The following is a 26,137-nucleotide window of genomic DNA, read 5'->3' on the forward strand; positions in this document are numbered from 1 at the left end:
TAATATCTCATAATTAAAGCTAGGATAACTAAGCACTAAAAATCATATAAGTTATAACATACATTATTTTTATAATTATATGATTTTTGATTATGAATTTGAGGATAAAATAGTTTATTATATTAAGAATGATATTAATAACTTTCTTGTAAGGCTCTCTTCTAATTGAACATTCCATACTGAAACACTATTTAAAAGTATTGAAAAAGTCATAGATTTGTAAATTTAATAAGCTATTCATATGAAAGAGAACTTCACTCATTCTTTACTACAATCATTTAATTTTTGAACAATAGTATGTGCAAGTTCAATGTTTTATACCAGGGGTTCCATAAGTGTGCACTGGGGTGTTGTAAAGATTAAACGGGTAAAGATTAAACCGCAAGGGCCTCAAAGCTAATGGAACTTTCTATCTAGACTAGATCGTTCCCATAGCTTGTAGAACTTTCTAGAAGACATATAGCATACTATCGGACATGTCGAAGTTTTGTGAAAGTTCTAAGTAGGTGGTGCAGCTAATATAAATATGGCACCACTTCAACAAACTGGTTCAGTTCCTAAATAACAATCGAAGAGTAAACATCTGAGAAGAAAAGTAAACAGTTTTAAGACACCCACTACCAGAGGAGCACCCGCTTTGTTTCAGTGTGTCACTTTGTATTTTTGTATAGTCATAGGAAAATGGAAAGATTTTTATTAAATAAGTAAGTTGACAGTTCAAGTGAGAGTGATCAAGCATCGACAAGTGGTGGGGTAGCAAAGAAATGGAAATATCGTAAATATGATGATAACTATTTGAATTTTGGCTTTACTTCAATAGAAGTAAACAATGAAGAGAGACCACAGTGTGTGCTGTGTTTAAAAGTTCTAGTGCCCGAGTGTATGCTCCCAGTATAAGCTAAAGTGACATCTGGAGACCAATCATTCTAACATGGTTGAAAAATTTCACAAATTCTTTAGTAGGAAGTTACAAGATTTACAAAAGGAAAAAAGTTTGTTTACTAAACAAGCGTCAGTACCAAACAATGCACTGCTAGCATCTTTTAAGGTTGCATACAGAGTGGTGAAGTGCAATAAACCTTACACCATCGCAGAAGAGCTTATTATACCAGCTGTTCTTGACATGGTTAATATTATGCTGGGAGAATCTGCAGGAAAATTAATTTCAAAGGTACCTTTCTCAAACAATACTATTAGTCGAAGAATCTATCATATAGCTCTGAATCTCAATGACCAATTAATAGAGAAAATGAAAGGCAGGGAATTTAGTCTGCAACTTGATGAGGCTACTGACAGTAACAAAGACACACACCTTATTTGTTATGTACACTTCCTGGATGATAATATTATCGTTGAAGACTCCCATTCTGCAAAAGCATCATTGGAAGTGCAAAGGCTCAAGACTTGTTTGAGATGCTTGACAAGTTTATAACTGAAGATGATTTGGATTGAGAAAAGTGCATCGGTATATGTACTGATGGAGTTCAATCAATTTCTAGTTGCTATGGAGGATTGCAGACGCTTATTCTATGCAAAGCATTGCATGCTATGTGGACCTATTGCATCATCTGTAGGGAGCACTTGCATCAAAGTTGATTAGCTAATTGAATTTGGTATTAGAACATGTTGTATACGTAGTAAACTACATAAAAACTAGGCCACTGAAAGCCAGATTTTTCAAAAAGCTATAAATGGACATGGGAGCTGAACACATGTTATTGCAATACTACTGCAGTTCACATTGACTTTCACACAGCAACATCTTATCTTGTGCATTCAAGCTACATCAAGAATTTCACACTTTTTTACAAAAAGGTGGTCATGAAAACTCCAGGTACTTTGCCGAACCTGACTTTTTCCTGAAATTAGCATATTTGTGTGATATATTTGACAAGCTGAAATCCTTCAATCTGTCTCTGCAAGCAAATAACATGCACATTTTTAAACTTTTGAAGAAAGTTGAGGCATTTAGGAAAAAGCTGCAGTTGTGGATAAGGAAAATCAATGAGAATGGCAGTCAACGTTATTTCCCTGAATTGCACAAATACTTGGTCTGTAATAAAGTTGTTGTTTGACAAGACTTGCTGTCCCTTTTCAACGAACACCTCTGAAAGCTCAGTGACTGGTTTGCAAAATACTTTCAGGAAGACAATGTCAAGAAATTTGCATGGATCCAAGATCCTTTCCATGTTCAAGCTTCACCAGAATTCACTTTACAGGAAGAAGAGAGTCTAATTGAACTCTCTTTCAACAACAGCCAGAAAACAAAATTTACTTCTTCCAATTTAGTGGAGTTTTGGATATGAATCAAAAACGAAGAGTTATTTTCATTTCTAGATGCTTGATTTATGTCATTGTACACATATTTTGACAAAGGTGCCAGAACAAAATACTAAACTCTGTGTGTGCTGTAGACTGATAAAGTTTGGGAACCACTATTTTATACTATTTGTTTTAACATGTAATAAATTATGGAATACAATAGAATTATAGTGGTTATTTGAGTTCAAGGAATTCATGACAAGTGGTCAGAATCCATAACACATGGAACATGAAAAGTTCTAACAAATTTATTCAAAAACAAACATCTTGTTTTTACTTTTTGGGCTCAGTTATATATAATAGAAGGAAAATATGGTAATTGTTTGAAAAATGACTCCTCAGATTTTTAGATATTTTGACTTGTGACCTTGAAATGTTGAGAAATTCAAAAAAATTTAGTGGCTTTTTCTGTATGTATAGATGTTAGTGTGTGGGGGAGCATGATTTTGTTCACCCTTTTTGAAGCTTAATAACTACTGTACTTTTTGTCAAAAATTTCTGAAATTTTGCAGGGAGGGTTGTGTACTAGGGGGATTGGTGCAATCAAATTTTGGTGGTTAAAGGTCAATTGGGAGGGGATATAGAGGAGATCATGTGTCAAATTTCATGTAGGATTGGACTTAATGATGAGTTTACTCATTATTAGCATTTATACTTTTTTATAAAACCCGTCCCTACCCTCAAAATTAAGCTTTTTGCATTTTATAATAATTAAAAATACAAGTTTTTAATAACAAAATGTCATAACAGATGGTGCCACACATGTAGTTTTAAATGTTGCCGGGAAAGTTGAGCAACTTATTTCTGGATTTTTTAACATAGCTATGCAGATGTATATAATGTGAAGTGTGTTAGTCTTGCTCTGTATTTAAATTTCTTAGCAGTAAAACTGATGCATGAGAACTATGAATGCACATGCACAATTTATTCTAACCGGTTATGTCATGTCTTGTGTCATTTCAGATAACTTATGAATTCATCTGTATGTTTGAGCATTTCTTGCTAGTCGTCAGTTGATTGCAATTATGAGATATTGGATATTTAATAGTGAAATTATTTAATGACTGAAAGTTTGGGCTAGATTGAGTTTCTTTATATAAGTGATGGCCAATTGGATGGTAGCAATATAGAGAGTATAATTTTGGAATTTATATATATTTGTTTTTTGTGTAGGCCATATTTCTACTAAACACATTTATTTAGTGGAATAATTTCCAAGTTTCTCAGGGATTACATTTATAATCTTACTTATGCAAAAACTTATTTATAAAAATATCTCCTGCAATTGAAGTTTTAGTGGACTTTCTAATGTTTTCTATACAGATGTTATGTATTTATTAATACAATGGAATCCACTTATTGGAATCACAAATGTTGTCATTAGTTGTGTAAATTTAATAAATGAATTTACATAAATTAAATAGAAATCAAATTTCAAGTTTTTACAAATTGATATCTTTATTCAAATGTAAAATATCTTATTTTTTAAGTATTTTCAAAAAATATTTATATTAAAAGTTTGTATAACTTAGTTGTATTATCTAGTTATTTAACATTTTTCTTCTTTGTTTCAATTGAAATATTTTTTTGATATTTGCTACACACTTTTACAATCTACTATATAAAACTGAAAAACTGGGCAGTCTCTCTCACGGTATGCCAACAACAGCCCCTAGCTATTATGTAAATTAACAGTAAATTCAGTTTTTTGCGTAACAATATTAAAATAACAATAAATGCGGTTTTTTGCATTTTTGACTGCGTTTTAGTAGGATACACCATGAGAAATTCAGTATATTATTATTTTTATTTGTAATATGAATTTATTATTTATACCACAGAATGACAATGCTACTGCTAGAACGCCCACTAGGGGCATTCTGGGTTACTAGTTTAACATAAAAGCCTAAAATAAAATATTTTTTATGTGATTATATAAACAAGTTATCGAAATTCCTTAGATAACCTGAAAATTTATCACAAAATGACTTTTTGGTAAGTTTATGAATATTTTTGAAGTTTTTTTTTGTATTTGTGTACAAATATGTTTACTTGGATGTAGTAATAGTGTTAACACTTTATATGTAGACTACATTTAAAATGAAGTAATTCACTTCACTTTTGACAAATACTCTTAAATAGCAATTGATATGCAACTAGTGTTTGGGTTGATAAATAACAAAACAAATAAAAATTTTGCTTTGAAGTTTTGCATTACGACGGAAAGCGGAAGTAAGACTTAACAAAGTCTACTAGTTTTGTGTTCATTTCATTTGTAAATGCAAAAAGCATAAATTATATCACATCTAAGCACAAAAAAGATCCAATATAAAAGTTTTTTAACCAAAAAATTTTTAAGAATTGCTCATCAGGTAATGTCCATTTGATACTAGTATACTGTTTCTGTATTTATATATTGGTTGCTTATTACAATTAGATGTATGAAAATCTCAAGTTGGTGAAGCCTGTTTTTAATATAAAAAGCATATTCAGAATCTCGCTAACAAATATAGAAAAATTGGAAAATTTAAGGTATGTAATATTTAGAGACGATTTTTAAAAAGATTTCTTATAAGAATATAACGGTGCCTTAAAAATTTGTAACCAGGTATGTAAAATTTCTTTAGACAGACGTAAAAAATGTATCCTCCTTATGCATGTGCATACCTTTAAAGTTGATAAAGAATTTAATGGTACGTCTCGTGAAACAGTTTATACATTTAAGTATATATTTGTAAAATAACTTTTCTGTGTAATGTTGTCTTGTAAAAAGAATTTTATGTATAACCTTTTTTAATATTTAGTTGACTGAAGAGGGGCATTGCCCAAAACGTGTATTCGTACTCGTATCAACTAAATAAAGATGGAAAAACGCCAAGTGTTTAAATAGTAGCATGATTTGTGTTTAAGAATCATAAAAAATTTTGCTAACAAAATATAAATTTTGGGTTGTCTTCTGTTTGATACCTGCTTTAGGCTATGGGAAATTATTGGAACAGATGAATGTGCATGTGTAGACAACATCGGCATGCAGAAGGAATCTACTATGAGACTGTTCATAAAAGTCATATCAGTGAAATTACATAGCTTAATTTTGTGAACTTTTAGATAATATCTCATAGTATGATAGACTTTCTTTAAATATATTTTTTGAAATATTAAAATTTTATGAAATGAAATATATAATTTATTATTATTTTTCAGGCCAAAGAAATTTTAGCTAAAGAATCAAATGTTCAAGAGGTGAAATGTCCTGTTACTGTATGTGGAGATGTTCATGGCCAATTTCACGATTTAATGGAATTATTTAGAATTGGTGGTAGATCACCTGATACAAATTATCTTTTTATGGGAGATTATGTTGATAGAGGTTATTATTCTGTGGAAACTGTCTCTTTACTTGTTGCATTAAAGGTAAGAATATTAACAAAAATAAAATGAATAATTTTTTAAAAAATATTGAAAAGTAAAAGAAAATAAGTTTATAAACTCAAATTTACAGAACTTTAGGAGAATAGTGCAAAAGTTAGTCAGATGATGAGAACATTAAATACTCAAATTGTATAATATCTGTTGCTGTCTGTCTTTATCTTTCACATGTAATTTTAGATATCATAGAATAGAGATGAAGACATGTTCTTTATATAAAAATCATAATTAAATTTTAATTTATCATAAAAATACTTATAAGTTATGAATTTGTTTTTAATATAGATTAGTGTTTCCCAAACTAGACTTAATTTTTTTCACGGATAGCAATATTGGTAATTTCTCAGTATTGATAAATATTAACAATTTGATTAAAGCATCTCAATATGAAATAAGTAATAAATTTACTCAAAGTTTTAATTGATTTAATAATTATAATTAGATTATTTATTTTATTGAAGCAGAGCATTAGAGAAGCCTCTTTGTGGCTTATAGAATTGCATTTGTTCTCAAAACTTGATCAGTTGATTTTGAAAACTTTGCTATTTTCCACTAATTGCGATGAGGAATCCAAAAATGTAATAAAAATGGGGGTCCATGACTTCATTTTCAAGATACAATGGGCCAAAATGACAATGTCCATGCTTCCTGATGCAATTGAACATGCCTAATGGAATATAGGAGGCAAAAATAAAAAAGTATTGCATGTTCCTAATGTAAATTGGGCACAAAACATGATCACCTACCTCTCTGTGTTGGTAAGTGCAAGGATTTCATCTTTTATGGCCATCAGGTATGAGGATCATCTCATCTGTGGTGGCAGGCACAAAGCAGAAAGAGCAAGAATTGTCTGTTCATGCACAGCCATTGCATGAATTGCCTCTTTCTTTCCAACATTTTTTCAGTTCTATTGTGATATGACAGTCATGAGATGACTTAACAATAACTGCTCGAACCTTCTCTTAACAATCTAGTTACTACTTGATGCAGTTTTTTAGTAACAAAAATTTTTATTTAAAACTTGTTTCAAAATCCTTTAGCGCTTAATGAAAAATAAGCTTATTGAGTCAATATCAGTATGATGTGCTTTTGTGATGTTATTTCCAGATACTTTCATGGGTTTTTTTACAAATAACCATTAATCTTTCATTTGAAGAATATGCTATAGGAACTTTATATGCTCAACTCCTTTTGCTATACCAATGCTTACCAGTGATATGAATATCATCAACCTCCATCATCATTTTTTGTTTATATGGGGGTGGTAGGAAGTCATTTTGAGTATAAATTCAGATTACATGGTAGTTTTCAGGTTTTAAGGAACTTTATTCTCAAAATCACAATAATGTTTCAGAAAAATTTATTTTAAATACAGTCAAACCTGTTTTTGTGCGGTCTTTTTCTGTGCGATTTTTTTTGTGCGATTTTTTTGTGCGGTATATGAAAATTTCAATCAAATTGGAACATAATTGACTCCTGTAAAATTTTTAAAAACTCTATTGGTTGTTTTCTATGACATCAGCAGGTTTTTTCATTTTTTATTCAGTAAAATTTTTTTCTCATATGTTTATTTCGGTCCCCTCTTATTTTAATAGCATAAAAACCATAAATATTATGTTATATTTGAACAGATGCGGTAAGTTAGCTCCCCTCCAGCTTTAGACTGCAGGTGTGAAATTTCATGCCTTGTTAAATGAAATAACACTTCCTGCAGCTATATTTATCAAATAAAATCATTATTTAACGATTATTTTTAACTTTTTAATGTTAGATTTGTATTTAAGTGGAAATAATTAATTAATATAAAAATTAAAATTCTTAGAGGATTTTTTCCCCATTAGGTGTTGCAGAAAAAGGCCCAAAGAGTTAAAAAAGCAATTCCTAGTTATTTCGTACGGTTTCGAGTTATTTTCTACGTGAGACTTTTTTTATGCGGTCCCTATTCACCGCATAAAAAAAAATATTTTTTTAATTGTGTTACGAAAACTATTTTTTATAGCCACTCATGAAGTTTCATGCGATTTTTTTTTTTTTTTTTTTTTTTTTAAATGCATTTTCTTTCATGCGGTCCCTATCCCCCACACAAAAACAGGTTTGACTGTACTTGTAACTTCTTATGAAATGAATTTCTAAGAATTTGCTATTGCAATTTTTCTTTGTTATTTATTATAATTTGAAAAGGAAAACATGTATTAATTTTAACTCTTGCAAATTAATATAAATATTTCTTATTATTAATTTAGTTAGTTTACATTACTAATATCAGTTATTACATATATCAGTAATGTAAAACTAGCTAATATTTATCAATATTTCACTGAAAGTATTTATTGATGTATGATATAGTGATGCATATTGTCAAAGTTATCCAAAATTGGGGATCTTCAAGTCTGTATTTCATTCCCAGAAGGTCCATGAAATGTTCAGATGGTATCTAGTAATATGCATTATTTATTTTTCTAAAAATATACTGATTAAATCATAAATCATTTTTGTTAAAGGTTTCTGTAGAGCTTAATAGTTTTGGAACCACTGATATATATTATAGTGGTGGTATCCATTGATGAAATTTAAAATTTTGTAGTGTTTTGGTTAAAATATATTTCTAGTTTTTAATTATATGGTTTTTTTTTAGGTTAGATATAGAGAAAGAATAACAATACTTAGAGGAAATCATGAAAGCAGGCAAATAACTCAAGTTTATGGATTTTATGATGAATGCTTAAGAAAATATGGAAATGCAAATGTGTGGAAGTATTTCACTGATCTTTTTGATTATTTACCACTTACTGCTCTAGTAGATGGTCAGGTGGGCGTTTTTTTCCTATTAATAATTTTTATTAAAAAATAATATGCATGTTCATTTAATATAGTTATAAAGAAAAATAAATAAATGTTTTTTAAAGAAAATTTATAAAAGTGAATTTTAAAATGTTGGCTTTATTACAATATAGTTTATTTTTAAATTGCAATTGTCATATTATAAATGTTTTTAATCAAATAGAAATAAAAAATATATATATAAAATATAAAAAAATATAACAATATGATAATGAATAAAACAATAAAAATGTTTTTTTATTTTCTCTTAATCATTTAAAAATATATTTGACAATAATTGTTCTAGTTTGCTTCAATGAATGCACAAAAATAATATTAAGGCTTGAAAAGTATATTTTTTGTGTCTTATTTATTTTCTTTATCATCAGTTTCTTTCAAGTACTTTCCAGAAACAGTTTTAAAGAACTGATACAAACGAATCAACTTTTCAACATATTTTTAATATCTGGTCACAATACATTTCAATAAATGGGATCACTTGACTGAAATACGGGCAGTCCTCTACTTACGAACATTCAACTTACGAACTTTCGAAGTTACGAACAAAGCTGACAGATAAATGTGTTAAAGTGCAGTTGGTTATTTTTTGTGTATAGTCAAGTTTATTTTTGAAGTTTTACGTTAAAACATTTACAGTACATACATATGTACATTTGTAGTTGTTTTAAATGAGTAATTTTAATAAATAATGTACTGTACATGTGATTGATTTGAATTTATACTTCCCTTTAACAATCTTAATTCAACATTATTCAAGTAGCCTAAACATTACATAATTGTAAAAACAATGTTGTATTTGAGTTTTTGCACCAAACGTCGTCTTTTTGAGTTACGAACTTTTCGACTTGCGAACGACTGCTACGAATGGATTAAGTTCGTAAGTAGAGGACTTACTGTAATATGATAGATTTGGCATGTAACACTTATTGTTGCTAATTTCATTATTTTATATATTTATTAGATGGTTAAAGTATGAGTTGACTCATATTTTATACATTTTTTATAAAATATCTTTTCACTTATTTATTGGTGGTTTCAAAAAACTATAGTTGGCTTCTACATATTAAGAAATATGCATTTTTCTGCTTTGTGGTGCCAGAGCTTTGTAGAAAAAGCCATTTTCTTTAGATCAGTGTGTTAAAAATACATACATCTTGAATTAATGCTTGTAATATAATGTTAATGTATCTGATGAACAAGGTACATTTTAATAGATTTAAAGTTTGAATTTAAAATATTTATTAAAGTAGAGTTTGATTATTTGCAATCATGGATATTGTTATCAGAATTAGCATTTCCCAAAACGTGTGTTTATTGTGTTTATTTTATTTATTTATTAGCACTCTGGGTACATCATTAGTAAAATTATCATCTGAAACAAATTATAAAACTATAATTTGAAAACATTAGAATAAACTTTAGAATGAAATTAAGATAGTTTATGAATATATTAAAATTTATTGGAGTGATGATACCATGTTAGAAGCAGGAGATGGATGGTGAATTAAACCTGCCTGCTTGCTTTCCAACCATGATATAGGATCCTGTTTTATTGATGGCCTTTTTTTCTGGTTGGCATCACTGGTTCTGCCATCTTGCAATGAATTTTGACTTAATTTTGATTATAACTTCTTTGGTTATAATTTTGTCTTTTGATCTGATCCCTTGAGAACTCTATGTAAATGGAACTATCATAAAAATCTGATTTTATGTTCCTATTCATCTGCACTGTCTGTTTTCTCAGTTTATGACTTAGTTTGATAAATTCATAAATACATTTATTAAATGTTTTACTAGATAGACTAAATAAACACCAACGAAACCCGATAATTTAAGTAACAACATACCCAACAGTTGTAAGTGAACGGGTTAATTTTAGTTGCTCCATCTCTTGTGCAAACTAACAATTAATTATTCTAATTGTTAGTTTGCGCAAGAGATGGCGCTACTAAAATTAACCCGTTCACTTACGGCTGTTGGGTGTGTTGTTACTAGATAGAATGCCAAATTTATAAAATGAATATCCTAATATTTCCAAAATATTTTGTAACTTAATTAGGCAGTTAAATTTAGTGTATAAATGGTATATTGATGCAGTAGAATTCCACAAACTCAACTTAATCTGAACTGAGAATCTGATGAGTTACTGAAAATGACGAGTTTTACAGACTTCTGTTTTAACAGTAAAATGAGAGAAATTACATGAGTTTTATGGAATGTTTAGAGTTATCAAGAGTCGAGTTTCTGGGACTCTACTGTATTGAACTTTTATAAATTTAAAAATTATCAGAATGTGAGAATCCAAAATAGGATAAATTTATTTTAACATGTTGAGATTTTCAATGTAATATTTTGTTGTTAAATTTGCTACTTTTTCCACTTTTTGGGAAAAGTTGGTGAGAAAAAGAAAACAACACTTCCTTTTTCAATCATCCACTTCCTCAGTGTGATGTTATCATTTCTGATGACAAAACTTTAGCTGAAATGACTCATTATCAGATGATCAAAATTCAAACTCCCCATTGGAGGAAACTTTGGAATAAAAGGCCTAGCAACTTTGATTTGGTACAGTTATCATCAGTTTTTATAAATATTTTGGTCTGTGTGTCCTTTATCTTCTCCATCATCCACTTCCCCTCTGAATCACCATTGCCAAAACAAAGAAAGTCAAGCACGAATAGAGATATAATGTCTAATATTTTTGTAAACTCTCTTTCTCGAAATGTAGGGATGTTAGAATGGTATAATTAGAATTGATTTCAATTATTGTACTTATATTTTTAGTCTTTATTAAACTCTTTTGTATTATTTGTTAAACTGGTCTAGTTTCTGAATTAATTTATATGCTGACACTTTATCATAAATCCCAGAGTCCCTTTGCCACTCCACGCACCCTCAATTAGAATTGAAACGTTCCTACTTGATCGTACAACTGCCAATTAGAAATAATTATCTTAACTGGTGTTAGGTCCTGACGTCATTGGAGATTTTGTGATCTTTGTGACTAACTTAATTGCCATCCAGACAAAGTGAGTGGATCTCTTCAATCTGTTGCTGATCAGTGGTTTATTTACAAATTTATCCCCGGCTTCTCCCAATCAGGATTGTACTATCTGGTCAATTTTTAAATTTAAGATGATAATCTTTAAAAATAAAAGTTTTGTGATCACGAATGCCAAATGAATTGCCATATTATTCATCAGACTGTATGAAGGCTGAAGAATGAGGCTAATTTGTAATGAGTAGATATAAAGTAGTGTATTTAATCAGCTCTGGACATTCTTTTCTTCTAGAATATTTCAAATTAAAGTTTATTTCTAATTATTAAATTTATTACTAGATGGTGGCCTAACCATTAATTATACCCAAATTATTTTATATTTAATCATTAAATTAAATATTTATATATATAATCATTAAATTAACTTTGTTACATTCCAATGAATAATCTGGTTGTTCATTTGGCATTAGTAATTGAATCAAATTGATGTAATATATTAAAATTATTAATAATAATATGTAATTAGTGTTTAATAAAAAATTAAGCCCAATATTTTTGAATTATTGTGTTTATTTGTGTTTAGTTATTATTATGTTGTATTTAGTTAGCTATTTAGATTTATCATTAAACAAAACCTATTATTATGCATAATTAAATTATAATCATTTATTATTCTAATAATATATTAAATTGTAAATGTTTCATTTACTGTTTAGATTTTCTGTTTGCATGGAGGACTCTCACCTTCAATTGATACTCTTGATCATATACGTGCACTTGATAGACTTCAGGAAGTTCCTCATGAGGTTACAAATAATATTACAAAAAATATTGCTTGATATATAAGATATATTTAAAAATTATTTAACTGATATTGTTATTATAGGGCCCTATGTGTGATTTATTGTGGTCTGATCCAGATGATCGTGGCGGTTGGGGTATATCTCCACGTGGTGCTGGATATACTTTTGGTCAGGATATTTCAGAAACCTTTAATCATAGTAATGGCTTAACTCTTGTTGCTAGAGCACATCAGCTTGTTATGGAAGTAAGTAATTAATAATAATTATAGATAAGTATTGTATTCACCTAAATATTAGTTGATATTTCTTTCCAGTTTGAAAGACAGAAAAAATTTTTGATGTACATTTGAGTGCATTTAAAGTTCTCTTTGATTTTGATAAATGTCTGTGGTTTTATTATCTCCTCAATGCAAATAAAGTAACATGACTGAAACCATAAAAAGGCCACAGTTGCCGATTTCTTTAAACTGTCCCTTTTGCTTACTAATATATATTACGCTTGTTCTCATGCTGCTGAGATTTTACTTGATTCTCTAAAGTTGATTGCTTGTCCTATCAGGTTGGTCTTGTGTATTTTCCATGCCTCTGCATAGTTGGTGTGTCTCTTGTCTTGAATCTTTTGTATTACTTTTGTTCATTCCCATTTCATTGTAACCTCTGTTGGGTCTGCTATAATATACATGCAGTGACTGGCTGCTTGTTCTGTACATTTCTTTTATGTTCTTTTAACCAGTTGTTGTGTGGTACTACCATTGGAGAAACTGGTTTTAGTTAAACTGTTGTGCAGTACTCCAGTTGGAGAAAGTGTCAATTTTTTTTGTAATTAATTAGTTGGTGGTGATTTAAGCACTGATTGGCTTTTATCTACATAGACTAAGTCTGTTTCAACAAATAAGATATTTGTTACTACCTCGTATTTTTAAATTTACCTACAAAACTTCTCCTTTCTGTGTTAAGTCTATGGGAGACCCTTCTTTCATTCATTGGACAATAAAATCCTTGTTTGCATGCTTGTTGAGCTTTAATTGGTATATTATAGCTAAATGACTATCTATCTACCTATCTACTTAACATATATAACAGATTAATTGGATGTTTATTTAAAAAAAAAATTTTTTTTTAATTTCTTGAAATCTTGAATTTTATAAAATTTTTTAAACATACATAATATTTTAAAGTGAACAGTCGTAAAGTGTGATATGTGCTTGATAAAAGACAAAAAACAGATCAGATCTACAACAATTTTTGAGCAAGATATTGCAAATTAAAAAATCACTATAAAAACCAGAAACTGTCTACACAACTACGATGTTATTTTGGATTACCGAGATGCAAAGCGTACAGGTTAACGACCTCCCTGTGGCTCCAATGTAGAAAGTTCTTTTTGCCACCTTTTGTCTTGTACAGAAATCCTATACACTCCGGGAATACGGCTCTGGTCTATGTCTTCCTTGTCTGTACGTAGCATCTGGTATACTGTTGGATTCCTTTTGAAAATTATCTTTTTGTTTGTTGCTGCTCCTATTTCTTTGTAAATATTGTTTAGGTGATTCATGTATTCCATCACTGTGTAATCTTCTATCATATACAAATCAGAAGCATTCGATTTTTGTTCTTAAAGAAGGTCATTAAAAATAATAAAACAGCTGCATATTAAAAAGTTTTTTTTGAGGTTTAGTTGTTTAGTTATTTAAATTTTTAAATACCAGTATTATAATTTTTATGTAATGAAAGTAAATAATATTATGTATAAAAGCAAATAAATAATATATATTTATAGATAAAACATTGAAAAATAATAATAAGAATACAGTAGAGCATCGATTATCTGACTCAATTGGGGACTGGGGTTGGTTGGATAACTGAAAAGTATGAAAAAAATACATGATCAATATAGTATATTAGTATATCCCATGTAATTAGTATATTAGTATATCGCTATTAACCTACTTTGCGTTGAATTTTCATCCATGTTAAGCCTAACATAATTTTTTTAAAAATAATAATTGTCGCTATTGTATCGTTAAAAATTATTTCTTTATTTTGCACAAAATAAATACAGTACTATACTGTATATTGAAAAATAGAAAACAAAAAAAATATATATTCGGGTTACATATTTTACATAAAGTAGGCCTATACATTAGAAAAAGAAGTCCAAAATTTTCTTTTGCTTCACAGCTGACACTCGTTTTTTTGCCGCTAAATCTCGCACACGTTTTAAAAAAATCAATTGAAAGCGTCGTTAAATAAAATTAAGCCTCGTTTAAATACTGGCCTTCCTTTCATGGTCGAGCCAGTGTTGCCAGCTAAAACATGCAAAAATTTAACAAAAATAATATTAAAGTAGCCAAGACATAGCCAAATATTGTAGTGCCACATCACTAGCAGACATTTGAATTTGCCGACTAGAATGCGGTTGGTTAACTGATATAATGGTTGATCGGGGGTTGGATAATCGATGCTCTACTGCAGGGGTTGGAAAGTGCGGCTCTTTGCATAGACGTTTGCAGCTCTTCGGACATAAACTACAATCTCACCTCATCTCAAGCAGCCTTATAACTTATGAGTTTATGAGATAGAGCCACCGAACAAACTTCAACTCGCACGGCATACTCTCTACCATTCTTTAGCCCGTCCGCACATGACCACTTGCGTTGATCAATATGAATCGCATGCAATTGGTAGCATTTAAAGCTTATCTATATATATAACCTATTGATCGCGTGTCCGTCCATCCATGTAACGTTATGCCAAAAACGGCCACTAGAGGCACCCCCGTGATGTGTCGTATTTCACACATTTAAATTAACAATATAAATTATTATTTACATTAACAGTATAAATTGTTGTTATTCATTTGGCCAATAGCCAATAACAATATAAATAATTCAGTATATTTGTAATAGGAATTTATTATTGTCACGGAATGCCTGTAATGTGCACTAGGGGGCATCCTTCAACACAGTTGGTCAGCGATCGGCCAAGCAGTTAAGCCTCAATGCAGCTCTCTGGTACTTTTGGTATCTTGTTTCCATGACAATTTGGCTCTTCTCACTTGACAAACTGCCGACCCCTGCTCTACTGTAATAGAGTTTTATAAATATAGATGTTAAAATAGCATTTATTTAATGAACATCTGAATAAAAAATGTGGGGTAACTATTTTAAGTAGAAAAACTGCTAATCTGAAATTCAATAATAATATATTTGTGTTTAGAAACTTTAAAAAAAAATAAAATTATTTAAGTTTTTATCTCTTAATTCTTATAGGGTTATAATTGGTGTCATGATAGAAATGTGGTTACTATATTCAGTGCTCCTAATTATTGTTATCGTTGTGGAAATCAAGCAGCCATAATGGAATTAGATGATGCTCTTAAATATTCATTGTAAGTCATTGTTTTTTTTCTAAATATTGTTATTTAAGAACATTTTTATATGAATAGATATGGTTAAGATTTATGAACAATTAAACAGTTTTCAAAAACATTAATCAATCACTACTTCATTTGGAAACATTTTCAAAACATCTTATACTTTCAATTGCAAACAAATTTACAACAAATTTAAACAGACAGGTTACTTAATAATCCTAGCTTAAGATTTGATACTTATTACAGTGTTGTCTTGTACTTTGAATTTAATTTATTCCAGATCATTTGATGTCTGAATCAATTTTTCCTATTATAAATAATGAAAAATGAATTAATCCATTTCCAGACCCTGAATAATACCTATTTTGATAAACTTAAAACAGCAAATATACATAATTTAAAGTAGAAATAATAGAATTAAATACCTGAATAATGAATTAAAATATGAAACCATAAATCAAATACATAAATACTGTAAAATAAAATGAAAATTACATTTATTGATAGCACACTGTAGAATTTAGCATCTTAACATAAATGTGTGATCTAATTATTAGTTGGGAAATTTAACATACAGAAATGTAAGGTTTATTCATTGTTTAGAAGCTTGCTTTAAGCTTTTTACTTCACATTTTGTCTGAATAACATCAAGTTGTAATGTTTTTTGATAAAAAGCATTTCATGCATATAATGCTTTGAGTTTCAAAAAGGATATAATGCTGTACAAACAGTAAAAAAAAAATTGTATTGTGTAGGGGAAGATGTTCCTAAGCTTCAGCATGCCAAATGTGGATTAAAAAGTTCCGTTTGGGAAATTTTAAACTAAAGGATACAAAATGTATGGTGTGCCCAAAAGCTATTGACAAAGAAAGATTGCAGGAAGAAATTGTTAAAAATCAAATATACTGTATCGTGTGTTATTTATTAACAAAACACCAAAAATAAAGTGATAAAAGCATTAAAACATATAAGCACTAGAAATTCCCCCGTCAAGCATGACAGAATATTTTTTATGAGAAGGTAGAGATTGAAGAAGTGAAAAGAGCTTCAAGTTGAGTTTGATGTTGTGATGCTCTTTCTGATGTCGCTTAAGTTGGACTTCAGTGGTATCTGTTCTTATTTTTTTAGATCTAGAATTTACCTGACCAATTTTACTCTTACGCTTTCCCTTAGACAAAATAGCAAGTCTTTTTAATTCCACATTGATAAAACAAAGAATGAATTGTATGTACTTATATGTTAGTTTTAGATTAGCGATAACACTTTCTAAATAATGGGCTTGCCAGATTGTTACTTCCAATTGGATAATAGAACGTCATGTGATCACTATGGAATAATTTTTTAAAAATTTGTTATAGAAGTGACTTGATGAAGCTATCTTTTTTTAAAGTTTAAATTTTAAATTTAATGAAGTAAGTTTAAAATATACCATTTGCCAAAATATTTTAAAATGCAACTTAAGGGAAATTCCCTCATTGAGCATGAACATAACATGGTCACTGACATTACTGCGACATAGTGCGATCACGAAATCAATAAAACATTTATTCTATAGCTAATATTTATGCAAAATAAGTAGCTATACTTTCCATCAGAACATAAAATGAATATAACCAAAATTTCAAATGGATTAAACAAAAATTGCAGGAGTTATAAGGAATTCACATATATACACACACTTACACATGACAGCTTTTATGTTAGTAATAATGTGAGAGTGGGAGATGACTTGAACACAATGGATTGCATTTATGCTTTGAACAGATATAAAAAGAAAGTCTTATGTAATCCAGTGTTTTTCAAACCAATTTAGTAATATTTTTCTTGCAGCACTGTTAGTACTTTACCTTACTGACATAAAATTATTGCGCTTTTTGTACTTTTAGTAATGTATGTAAGAAGTATTATGGTGCCATTCACTGCAGTATTTTGCAGCATCCCAGTTGAATTTAGTAACCGATGTTGATTTTATTGTGTTAGTTCTCTATAGTAAATAAGGTCTGTGATTGATTCTGGAACCATATGATTGGATATTATCAACATTAAAATTTTTTAATGTAATTTTTAAAATTTATTTTAGCATTTATTATTATATATTTTATTAATATTTTTTAATAAATAAAATGGAGATAAAGGAAAATGATAAATATATGTGGACATTTGATAGCCATTTAGATTTTTTGATACATAATGCAATTTAATTGATTGACTTAAATATTTTGTTTTTTCCACTATTTCTTTTATTTTACTTATTTTGTAATTACATCTGCTAATGAAAATAAAACAAAAGAAAGAGAAAAAAGTGGAATGTTTGAGACAATATCTTCTAAGCTGCATGTCACGTTGTATTTTTAATGATCAATTTAGAGGTGTGGATATATGATGGTGCAAGTTATTCAAAGGTTCAATTCTTTTCTAGCAATTTTTTGCAGGGAATATACTAGTGCAAGTTATATACTATTGCCAGTTATTTGTATGAAATTTTGGTAATGTTAGCATGTAATATGTAAAGTAATCTGACATTCAAAGTTTAAGTATATACAGTACAACAAACTTCATTATTGATATCAATTTTCCTAAGAATAAGTTTCACACAGAATATAATTTAATAATTAGATTATCAAGTTATCATCTTTGCTCTTTCAGATTATTTAAAAATTATTTAATTTGTATTTTTTATTCTTGTGTTTTTTTTAATGTTTACTAATACAATATCAATGCTAATTAATATATATAAACATTTTTGTTATTTTATATTCAATACATGTGTACTAATTATACAGTATAAGATATATGTTTTTGGTTTGATTGTTGACGTAATAGCAGGTTTTCAGATATCATTGATAATTGAAAAACTCCATTAATGCCAAGTTTTTATAGACTTTTTTTTATATAATTTAGTAATGTATCACAATATACTGATAACATTATCAATATGTTATTTACTTATTCTGGAAATTGTCTACAATAACCTTATCTTTATTAAATAGGATATATTTTATGGAAAATGAAAGTAGATCTATTGTGTGTGTTGTTTCTAATTAATATGCTTTTAAATACTTATTTATACCTATTATCAGTATTTTAAATCAACTTTTTAAAATAAATTTTTGTCTTATAGTACTGGCACTATATTCAAATAATTATCTTGTTGAAGCTTTTTATAATTAGATGAAACAATATGGCCCAGATGGTTCTTGTGCCAAAATACACAAGAAATTCAATTCAGTTTTAATTAAAATGAAACTGAAGTCAGAGGTCATAAGTGCATTTATTGAGATATACAGGGTAGATCATTTTAATCAGTCCATTGAAAGAAATGTGCATCTTAATAACTTAAAAAATATGCATCTTACAAAAAATTAATTAAATGAGAAATGTTATACAGTAAGACCTTGCTTAACATGGGGGATGCGTTCCTAGATGACAAAACACTAAACAAAACAGCGTTAAACGAGGTCATTTTAACATAGAGTAAATAGGAAAAGGGGAACACGCAATCAAAAATAAACAGATTTTACTTTTAATTTTAAATTATTTTTATATTTATTTGCATAATAATATATGTTAACTAACACACAAACATATGCACACAGAAATGTAAAGTTCATTTTTTGTGACTAAGGTTCTGGCTTTTCTGAAATTCTTGTTTTTTGCAATAAAGTCATGTAGTTTCATTTGTCACTTTTTTTTTCTTTCCTTAAAGCAAATGTCGGTAGCAGAAGATCACATTCAAACTCCTTGTCTTGCTTTTTCACTCCTTTCAAAATCTGGATCATTTGATACAGTTTGATCAACGATTACATTTATTGTTACCAAACTTTTACTAAGGAAATCTGTAGAAAAATTCTCTGGGTTCTTTGTTTTCAGAATGACTATTTTCCAGTTCTATGTGAATTCCTTGTTCTGCCAGTACTTGAAGGTTGTTGTTGGTAAGGCTCTCACCAGAAACATACAGTAACTCTCTAATATCCTGCTCGTTTACATTAGTCCTGCTGTATCAATTAAGTTGGCAATTTGGTCAACCTAACGATACAGCTAGTTGAGAATTCTTGGATAATTTCAGCCATAACTTCTTCTACACTGTGTTCATGCATTTATCAGTTAGTTCTTGTCAAGCAAAGTCAATATTGCCTATGGCATCCATGATGCTATATTTTTTCCAAAATTGCACAGAACAAACATAGATTTAAGGGAAGTACAGCGCTATGACGAATTGCCACCTTTTTCTGATTGGTTCATGTTCGTAAATAATCGTATTATATACGAATCAACGAAAAGCTGTGATAATTTGAATTGGCATAAATTTTGAGCTTTCTTTTAGGCTTCGATCAGACCACATTAAACGAGGCAGTCTGAAGCGCAGTCTTACTGTACTTTAAGAGTATAGTAAGACCCTACTTTATGCTTAAGACCAATTGTAGTGTCATTTACAATTGGTGAAAAGGGAGTCAACTTCATTTTCTTAAATGGGAATTGCCATTGTTTATTGCATATTATGTAATAAAATAAATATGCATGTCTCACAGTTTTCTCCTTTTGCAAATGATGTTCAAAGACATCTCCATTTTTCTGAATGCATAGATAGGATTTGAAATTAAGAATATCTGCTAGATATATATTGTAAACTACTAGATAATGCAAAAAACTACCATACATAAAAAAATAAAACTTGTTTATTGCTTGTTAACTAAACAGCTATTTATTAGATTTACACACAAAAAGAAACCTTGAACAACCTGGCAATCTACAAGGCATTTGTTTATAGTAGGTGCCAACTTAGAAAAGTTGAGTATTAATTGGATTAGAATATTACTGGATGTATTCAAAATTTGTCAAAAAAATCTTTAATGAAGTAAAATTAAACAAAAAAGAATTGTGATAAAAACAATGTACAAAAAACTATAATTGGTTAGTATTAAAAAATCACATTACGAATCATATGCTAAAATTCTTTTTAATTACACAAAACTAATGAATAATTAGATATTGAATAATCTTTATCATTTTACTTGTATGTAGTATTGAATAATCTTTATTATTCAATACTACATACAAGTAAAATGAAAATATAAATGGCTGATTAAAAAATTTGTAAATCAGATGTTACACCAATTAATTGTTAAAGCAAAATAATTATTTATGAAGTCTATGGTTTTTCTGTAATTAAAAAACATAATACAACTTTCCAGTTTGAAAGATGAAAATCATGAGGAAATGATTTTTGCTTGTTGCATGGAGGCAAATATTTTTCTCTATTGATTTGGCACAATTTACCAACAAGAATTGGAAAATCACAAATACCAAATGTGTATATGTGCCCTTAGCATCAGCCAATCACTTGGTATGGTTGAGATGAATCTTTTAAATGAAAGTAGTATATCACGGGCCTCGGATAATGCAAAACTTGGATAATCAGGATTCTGTTATATGTACTAAGTTTAGCTGTATTGTTCCTTTCTTTGTTAATAAGATATGTCAAATAAATACAGTAAAATGTTATTTCAATTATGTGGACACCTCTGAAATTCTACTACAGTGTGTCCCAAAAATATAGATAATATTTAATAAAAATAAAAACACATAGATTAAGTATTTCTTAACAATGTGAATGGTTATTATTGTTTATTTATAACATAATACAATGTTATATAAATGTTTTTACAATATTTGACAGTCACATAAAGTGTTAAACACAAAATACTTGTTTTGTGATGTCCCAAAAATATAGATAAATTTAAACTTAGAGCAATAATTCATAATATAAATTGATGAAAATTTGTTATAATATGAAATAGAACTGCCATAATGTTTAATGACTTCAAAAATGTGATTAGACATTCATTTAATTAAATTGTAAGTTTTCTGGATCCATTTGAAACCAGCACTCAATGATTTCTTGTTTAAGCTCTGGAACTGTCGTAAAATGCCTATTATTAGCATAAATTTTTCTAGCAAGAAAATTGTTAACAAGTTCTCAATCAGATTTATGTCTTGGCTTCCTGCTGGCCACTTAGTTGTTGAGTGTGAACAATGAATACTAGTTTTAACTTTCTTATGCTCGAAATTTTACAATTCTGTTTTATTATCTATACTTTTGGGACAGCCAAAAATATATTTTTGTAATTAAATTATTAATGTTATGATCTTTAATTTTAAAATGATCAAAAATCAGTAAAATTTAATTTGAATATACAAATGAAATCATTCTCATTTTTCCTAAATTCCTAAAAATTCTGAAAAGTTGTAAAATGTCAATTTATACTTTTGGGACACATTGTATAAAACTGCTTAAGTTTTAATATAAATAATATGGGCTGTCTTGGTGTCCATTTTGCTTAAGTGGCCAAGATAGGAGTGTCATAAAGTAATATTTATCCCAATAAAACAGGAAAACCCACATTCCTAGACTCAATATATTGTTTAAAACACTTGATGGAATTGAGGTTTGTTGCTGTAATTTTGGAACAGTTTGCTGAGATCCCTCCATTGAATGAAATATATCTTCATTTACACTTGACAAATTTATCTCCAGAATTTAGTAAGAAGAAAGACAATTATATATTTGTTCAATAATTTTATACAAAATCTGATAGTAATATTTTTACAAAATACAATGTGAAGTTAGGAAGAAAAAAAATTTTGATGAGTGATGAACACTTCTACATATTTAGTAACTTCATAATACATTTTTTCTGAATTTCCCTGTTAAAGTACAAGTTTTAAATACAACTTTTATTACCATTTCTTACACATATTGATTCTATCTATGGGTACCAAACAATTCCATTTAGTTTGGTTTAGTGGGCTATAGCAATACCACACATGGGCAATCTGCCAGAAGTGGGGCCTTCCAGGAGAAATTGTATGAGAAACTAGCCCATATTTAGGTGTTAGATATGTAAAGAAAATTCAGAAAACTCATGGCCAGCCTGTTGGTCAGGAACAAATCCATGACAAACTATTAGTGTTGATGATTTTAGTCTCAAGAACAGAGTGAGCTGGATGAAATTTGAGACCAGATATGGAAAGCTTAGGATAGGAGCCCCAATTAACTACTGTATATCTCGGTGGATAAGACGACCTTCATTTAAGACGAGGTATAAATTTTCATCAAAGTTTTATAGATTTAGCATATATCTGTCCTATAAGACAACCCCCAAACTATCAACAGCCTATGAATTAATTTAGATTAGTGATCATCATCTGGATAACACTGTACAGCATATATGGAATTATGTCCTATTTGTAATTTTTTAAATGAACAAATTTATTTTCTTGCATCTGGCAGCACAGCCTTGCAATTGTTGCAAGCATTCGCACTGATTCAGCATTCAGGTAATGACCTTGACTATTCACAAAAACGTCGTATGGGCTATTCTATTTTGTGCACATACCCTACTCTCTATTAGTAAATAATTACGGTTTTTCTGTTTATTTATAATGGTTTTAATTTATATAAATTTCAATCTAATTTTTTGTATCTGTCCTATAAGACAACCCCGGATTTTGGGGGCCTTTTTTTATGATTCAACTATCGTCTTATCTGCCGAGATATACGGTATATATGAATTTTTAGTTTGCATCAGAAGTTGCATTATTTCAATTAAAATTTTTTTTTTCCTGAACAGAGTTAGATAGATAACTGACATGACTAATGTTAACAGAAAAACTGTGATATATAGGGAGAAGACACTACTAAAACTGAGAACATTGTGATGAAAAATTGCAGTCTGGCATTGTGATGATGATACAATAAATAATTGCTTGCTTGCTTTTATAATCTATTAACTTTTAGCAAGATTCAGTACAGTACTCTTAATTAGTTTTTTGTGTCAATTTCTTCAAAACCCAACTTGGGTGACCACTTCATTTAATGTGATCATTATACACATGTATTTCAAAGGTTTTACTGTATATTGTAGACTTTGTCATGATATTTTATCAAACATACTTCTTTGGGTGATGATTTTGGCTATTTTTAAATTTGTCCTCTTATTCTAATTTTTCTCCAGAAAGTTTTAATTTTTTAAGCCTTGAAACAGTAGGAGCACAGAAATGATAAAAGTATCCGGAATGATGTTTTGATCATCTTAATCAAATTATATAATTTTGCTATTATAGGCTATTTACTAGACTAAATATTATTAATGATATCTTATATACAGAAAGTCTGCTGCTTGCTATGTTTATACACAAAAAGTCAAATAAAACCTGGCATCCAGTGTTAAACTCAGATCATCTTTAACTGATTTGACATATGAAATGTTAAAAATATTATTAGTTAAGTTATTTTATATAATATTCTTGATAAATATGACAAGAAAATTAATTTATCTTTTTTCTAATTTTTTAATGTAAACTAACTATTTTTTAATGATCTGGTTTTTATTATTCTCTTTCAGCCTACAATTTGATCCTGCACCAAGGCGAGGGGAACCACATGTTACTAGACGCACACCAGACTATTTTCTTTAAAATATGTGTATTTTGTTATGTTCATTTTAGTTTTAATTTAGCTTAAGGATAAATTACCCTTTGGGTAATCAAGATGCAAATGGCAAAGTAAAAACTATTAGTTATGCATCTCATTTGTCTTGACAAAAAGAAAATTTTTTATTTTCTGTGGGTGCATCATTTTCATTCCTTATTTGAAATTGTATGAATTTTATATTTGTCCAAATGAAATTATTACACTGAAGCCAAGGTTTACAAATTTAACAATATTAATTATTAACCAAAAAAATAATTCAGACAAAATTGTATAATGTGCATAAAAATTGCAAAATTGTATCCATTTGTATAAAATCCCCACATCTGCACAGAAGTTAAAATTTAAAAAAATTAAAGAAGAAATTGGCTTTGTTAATTCATTAATTGCTGCTTTTTATGCATGTATTTTATTGGGAAAAATAAGAAAATTTTGCCATCTTGTGATAAATTGACAACTTGGAAAAATTTTGTGACCATTTTTAAATATTAAAAAATATAAACACTCTATCTGAACATGACAATTTATAAATCCTTTTTATGCCATTTCTCTTGCTTTATTAAAAATTTTAAATAAAAAGAAAAAGAAATTCTGCCAAGTTTGCAACATCAAATTAGAAAAAATAATTATCTTACATTGATGTTTTGATCTAAGAAAAAAAAGGAAAATGTCTTGTCTTAAATACAGTAGAATTACACAGCAGTAGACGATACCTGTTCAAAATTATTAATCGGTACAGTTAGCCTGTATTGCATGTCTATATACAGTTGTTATCAATATGGAATGTAATCCTTAATCGGCGAGGAATTATTTATTTATATCAATAAAGGAAGGATTAATTCCATTCTCTACAGATATTAAACAGAAAAAAAAAAAAAGAAATTATTCAATCATTGAAATAAAAATTGTTACAAGTCCATGTAAACACTGTACACTAGTTAAAATTTCATATCTTATACGATATTTAAATAAAAATTATGGGAACAAAATTGTATAGGTGATGTATCAAAGTGTCATTTTCTGCAATAATAATATGTGCATTAAAGTTTTATACATTTATAAATGTTGTATATTATATCCATTTAAAATTAATACTGTAAATCTAAGGTTATAAACCTAAATAACATACACAGTTAAGAATTGTTTAGAGAAATGAAAAGAAAAACATTCATGAAGAGAAAGGCATAATTATTTTAAATTTGTAATTAACTTTCCTAAGTAGTTTGAGTTAGCCTTAAAATAAAAGTGCAGTAATAATTTTGAAAATAGGAAAAAAATTAGTCTTTGATTTAAAAGAAGGATGAAAGGGATTAATTATTTAGTGTCTTATATAGTAATTATCATACTTGTTACTTTTAGAAGTGAAAGAGAATTTTCAGATTTTATATAAAGTGAAACATATAACAGGCAAAAGAAGCAAAATAAATATGTAAGAAACAAAAAAACGTTTTAAATGACACTTTAATAAATGATATATATATATATATATATATTTATATTCCTAATTATTTGAATGAAGTATTAAAGATGGATTAACATTACATATAATATAAACATGAAATTTTAGAATTATCTTGAGATCTATTTTTAGAATGATTGCAGTTCCATTCCTTACTTTCATCTGGTTAATACAATTTGTTCTATTATTTTCAGATTCTTATATTATTTCACAAATCAAACAATATTTGAATTCCCATGTATACTAGTGTCTAAAAAGAGAATATTAGATATTTTTAGAAATCAGTTTTATGGTTTTAATCAGTTTAAAGTTCTTTTAAACTTGAAACATTCTTGGTAAATATTATAGAACACATAGGAATAAAATAGGAAATTTTTGACAAGTAATTGAATTAGAATAAATAAATAAATGAAAA

At 28.5% G+C, this 26,137-nt stretch overlaps 1 protein-coding gene across 1 annotated transcript in view; it reads left to right on the forward strand.

Annotated features, from left to right (window-relative positions):
- The window catches only part of LOC136981066 (serine/threonine-protein phosphatase 2A catalytic subunit beta isoform), a 44,417-nt gene extending 18,666 nt beyond the window's left edge, over positions 1-25,751 (forward strand). Inside the window, exons 2-7 of the mRNA XM_067277340.1 lie at positions 5,527-5,736; positions 8,387-8,560; positions 12,310-12,399; positions 12,480-12,641; positions 15,669-15,787; positions 24,178-25,751. Coding sequence (XP_067133441.1) covers positions 5,527-5,736; positions 8,387-8,560; positions 12,310-12,399; positions 12,480-12,641; positions 15,669-15,787; positions 24,178-24,250 — 828 coding nt within the window. The 3' untranslated portion in view covers positions 24,251-25,751. The remainder of the gene's footprint in view (positions 1-5,526; positions 5,737-8,386; positions 8,561-12,309; positions 12,400-12,479; positions 12,642-15,668; positions 15,788-24,177) is intronic.
- Positions 25,752-26,137: the final 386 nt, after the last annotated feature.

This window comes from Centruroides vittatus, unplaced genomic scaffold (genome assembly GCF_030686945.1).
Source record: "Centruroides vittatus isolate TY-2023 unplaced genomic scaffold, ASM3068694v2 contig_742, whole genome shotgun sequence".
NCBI lineage: Eukaryota > Metazoa > Arthropoda > Arachnida > Scorpiones > Buthidae > Centruroides > Centruroides vittatus.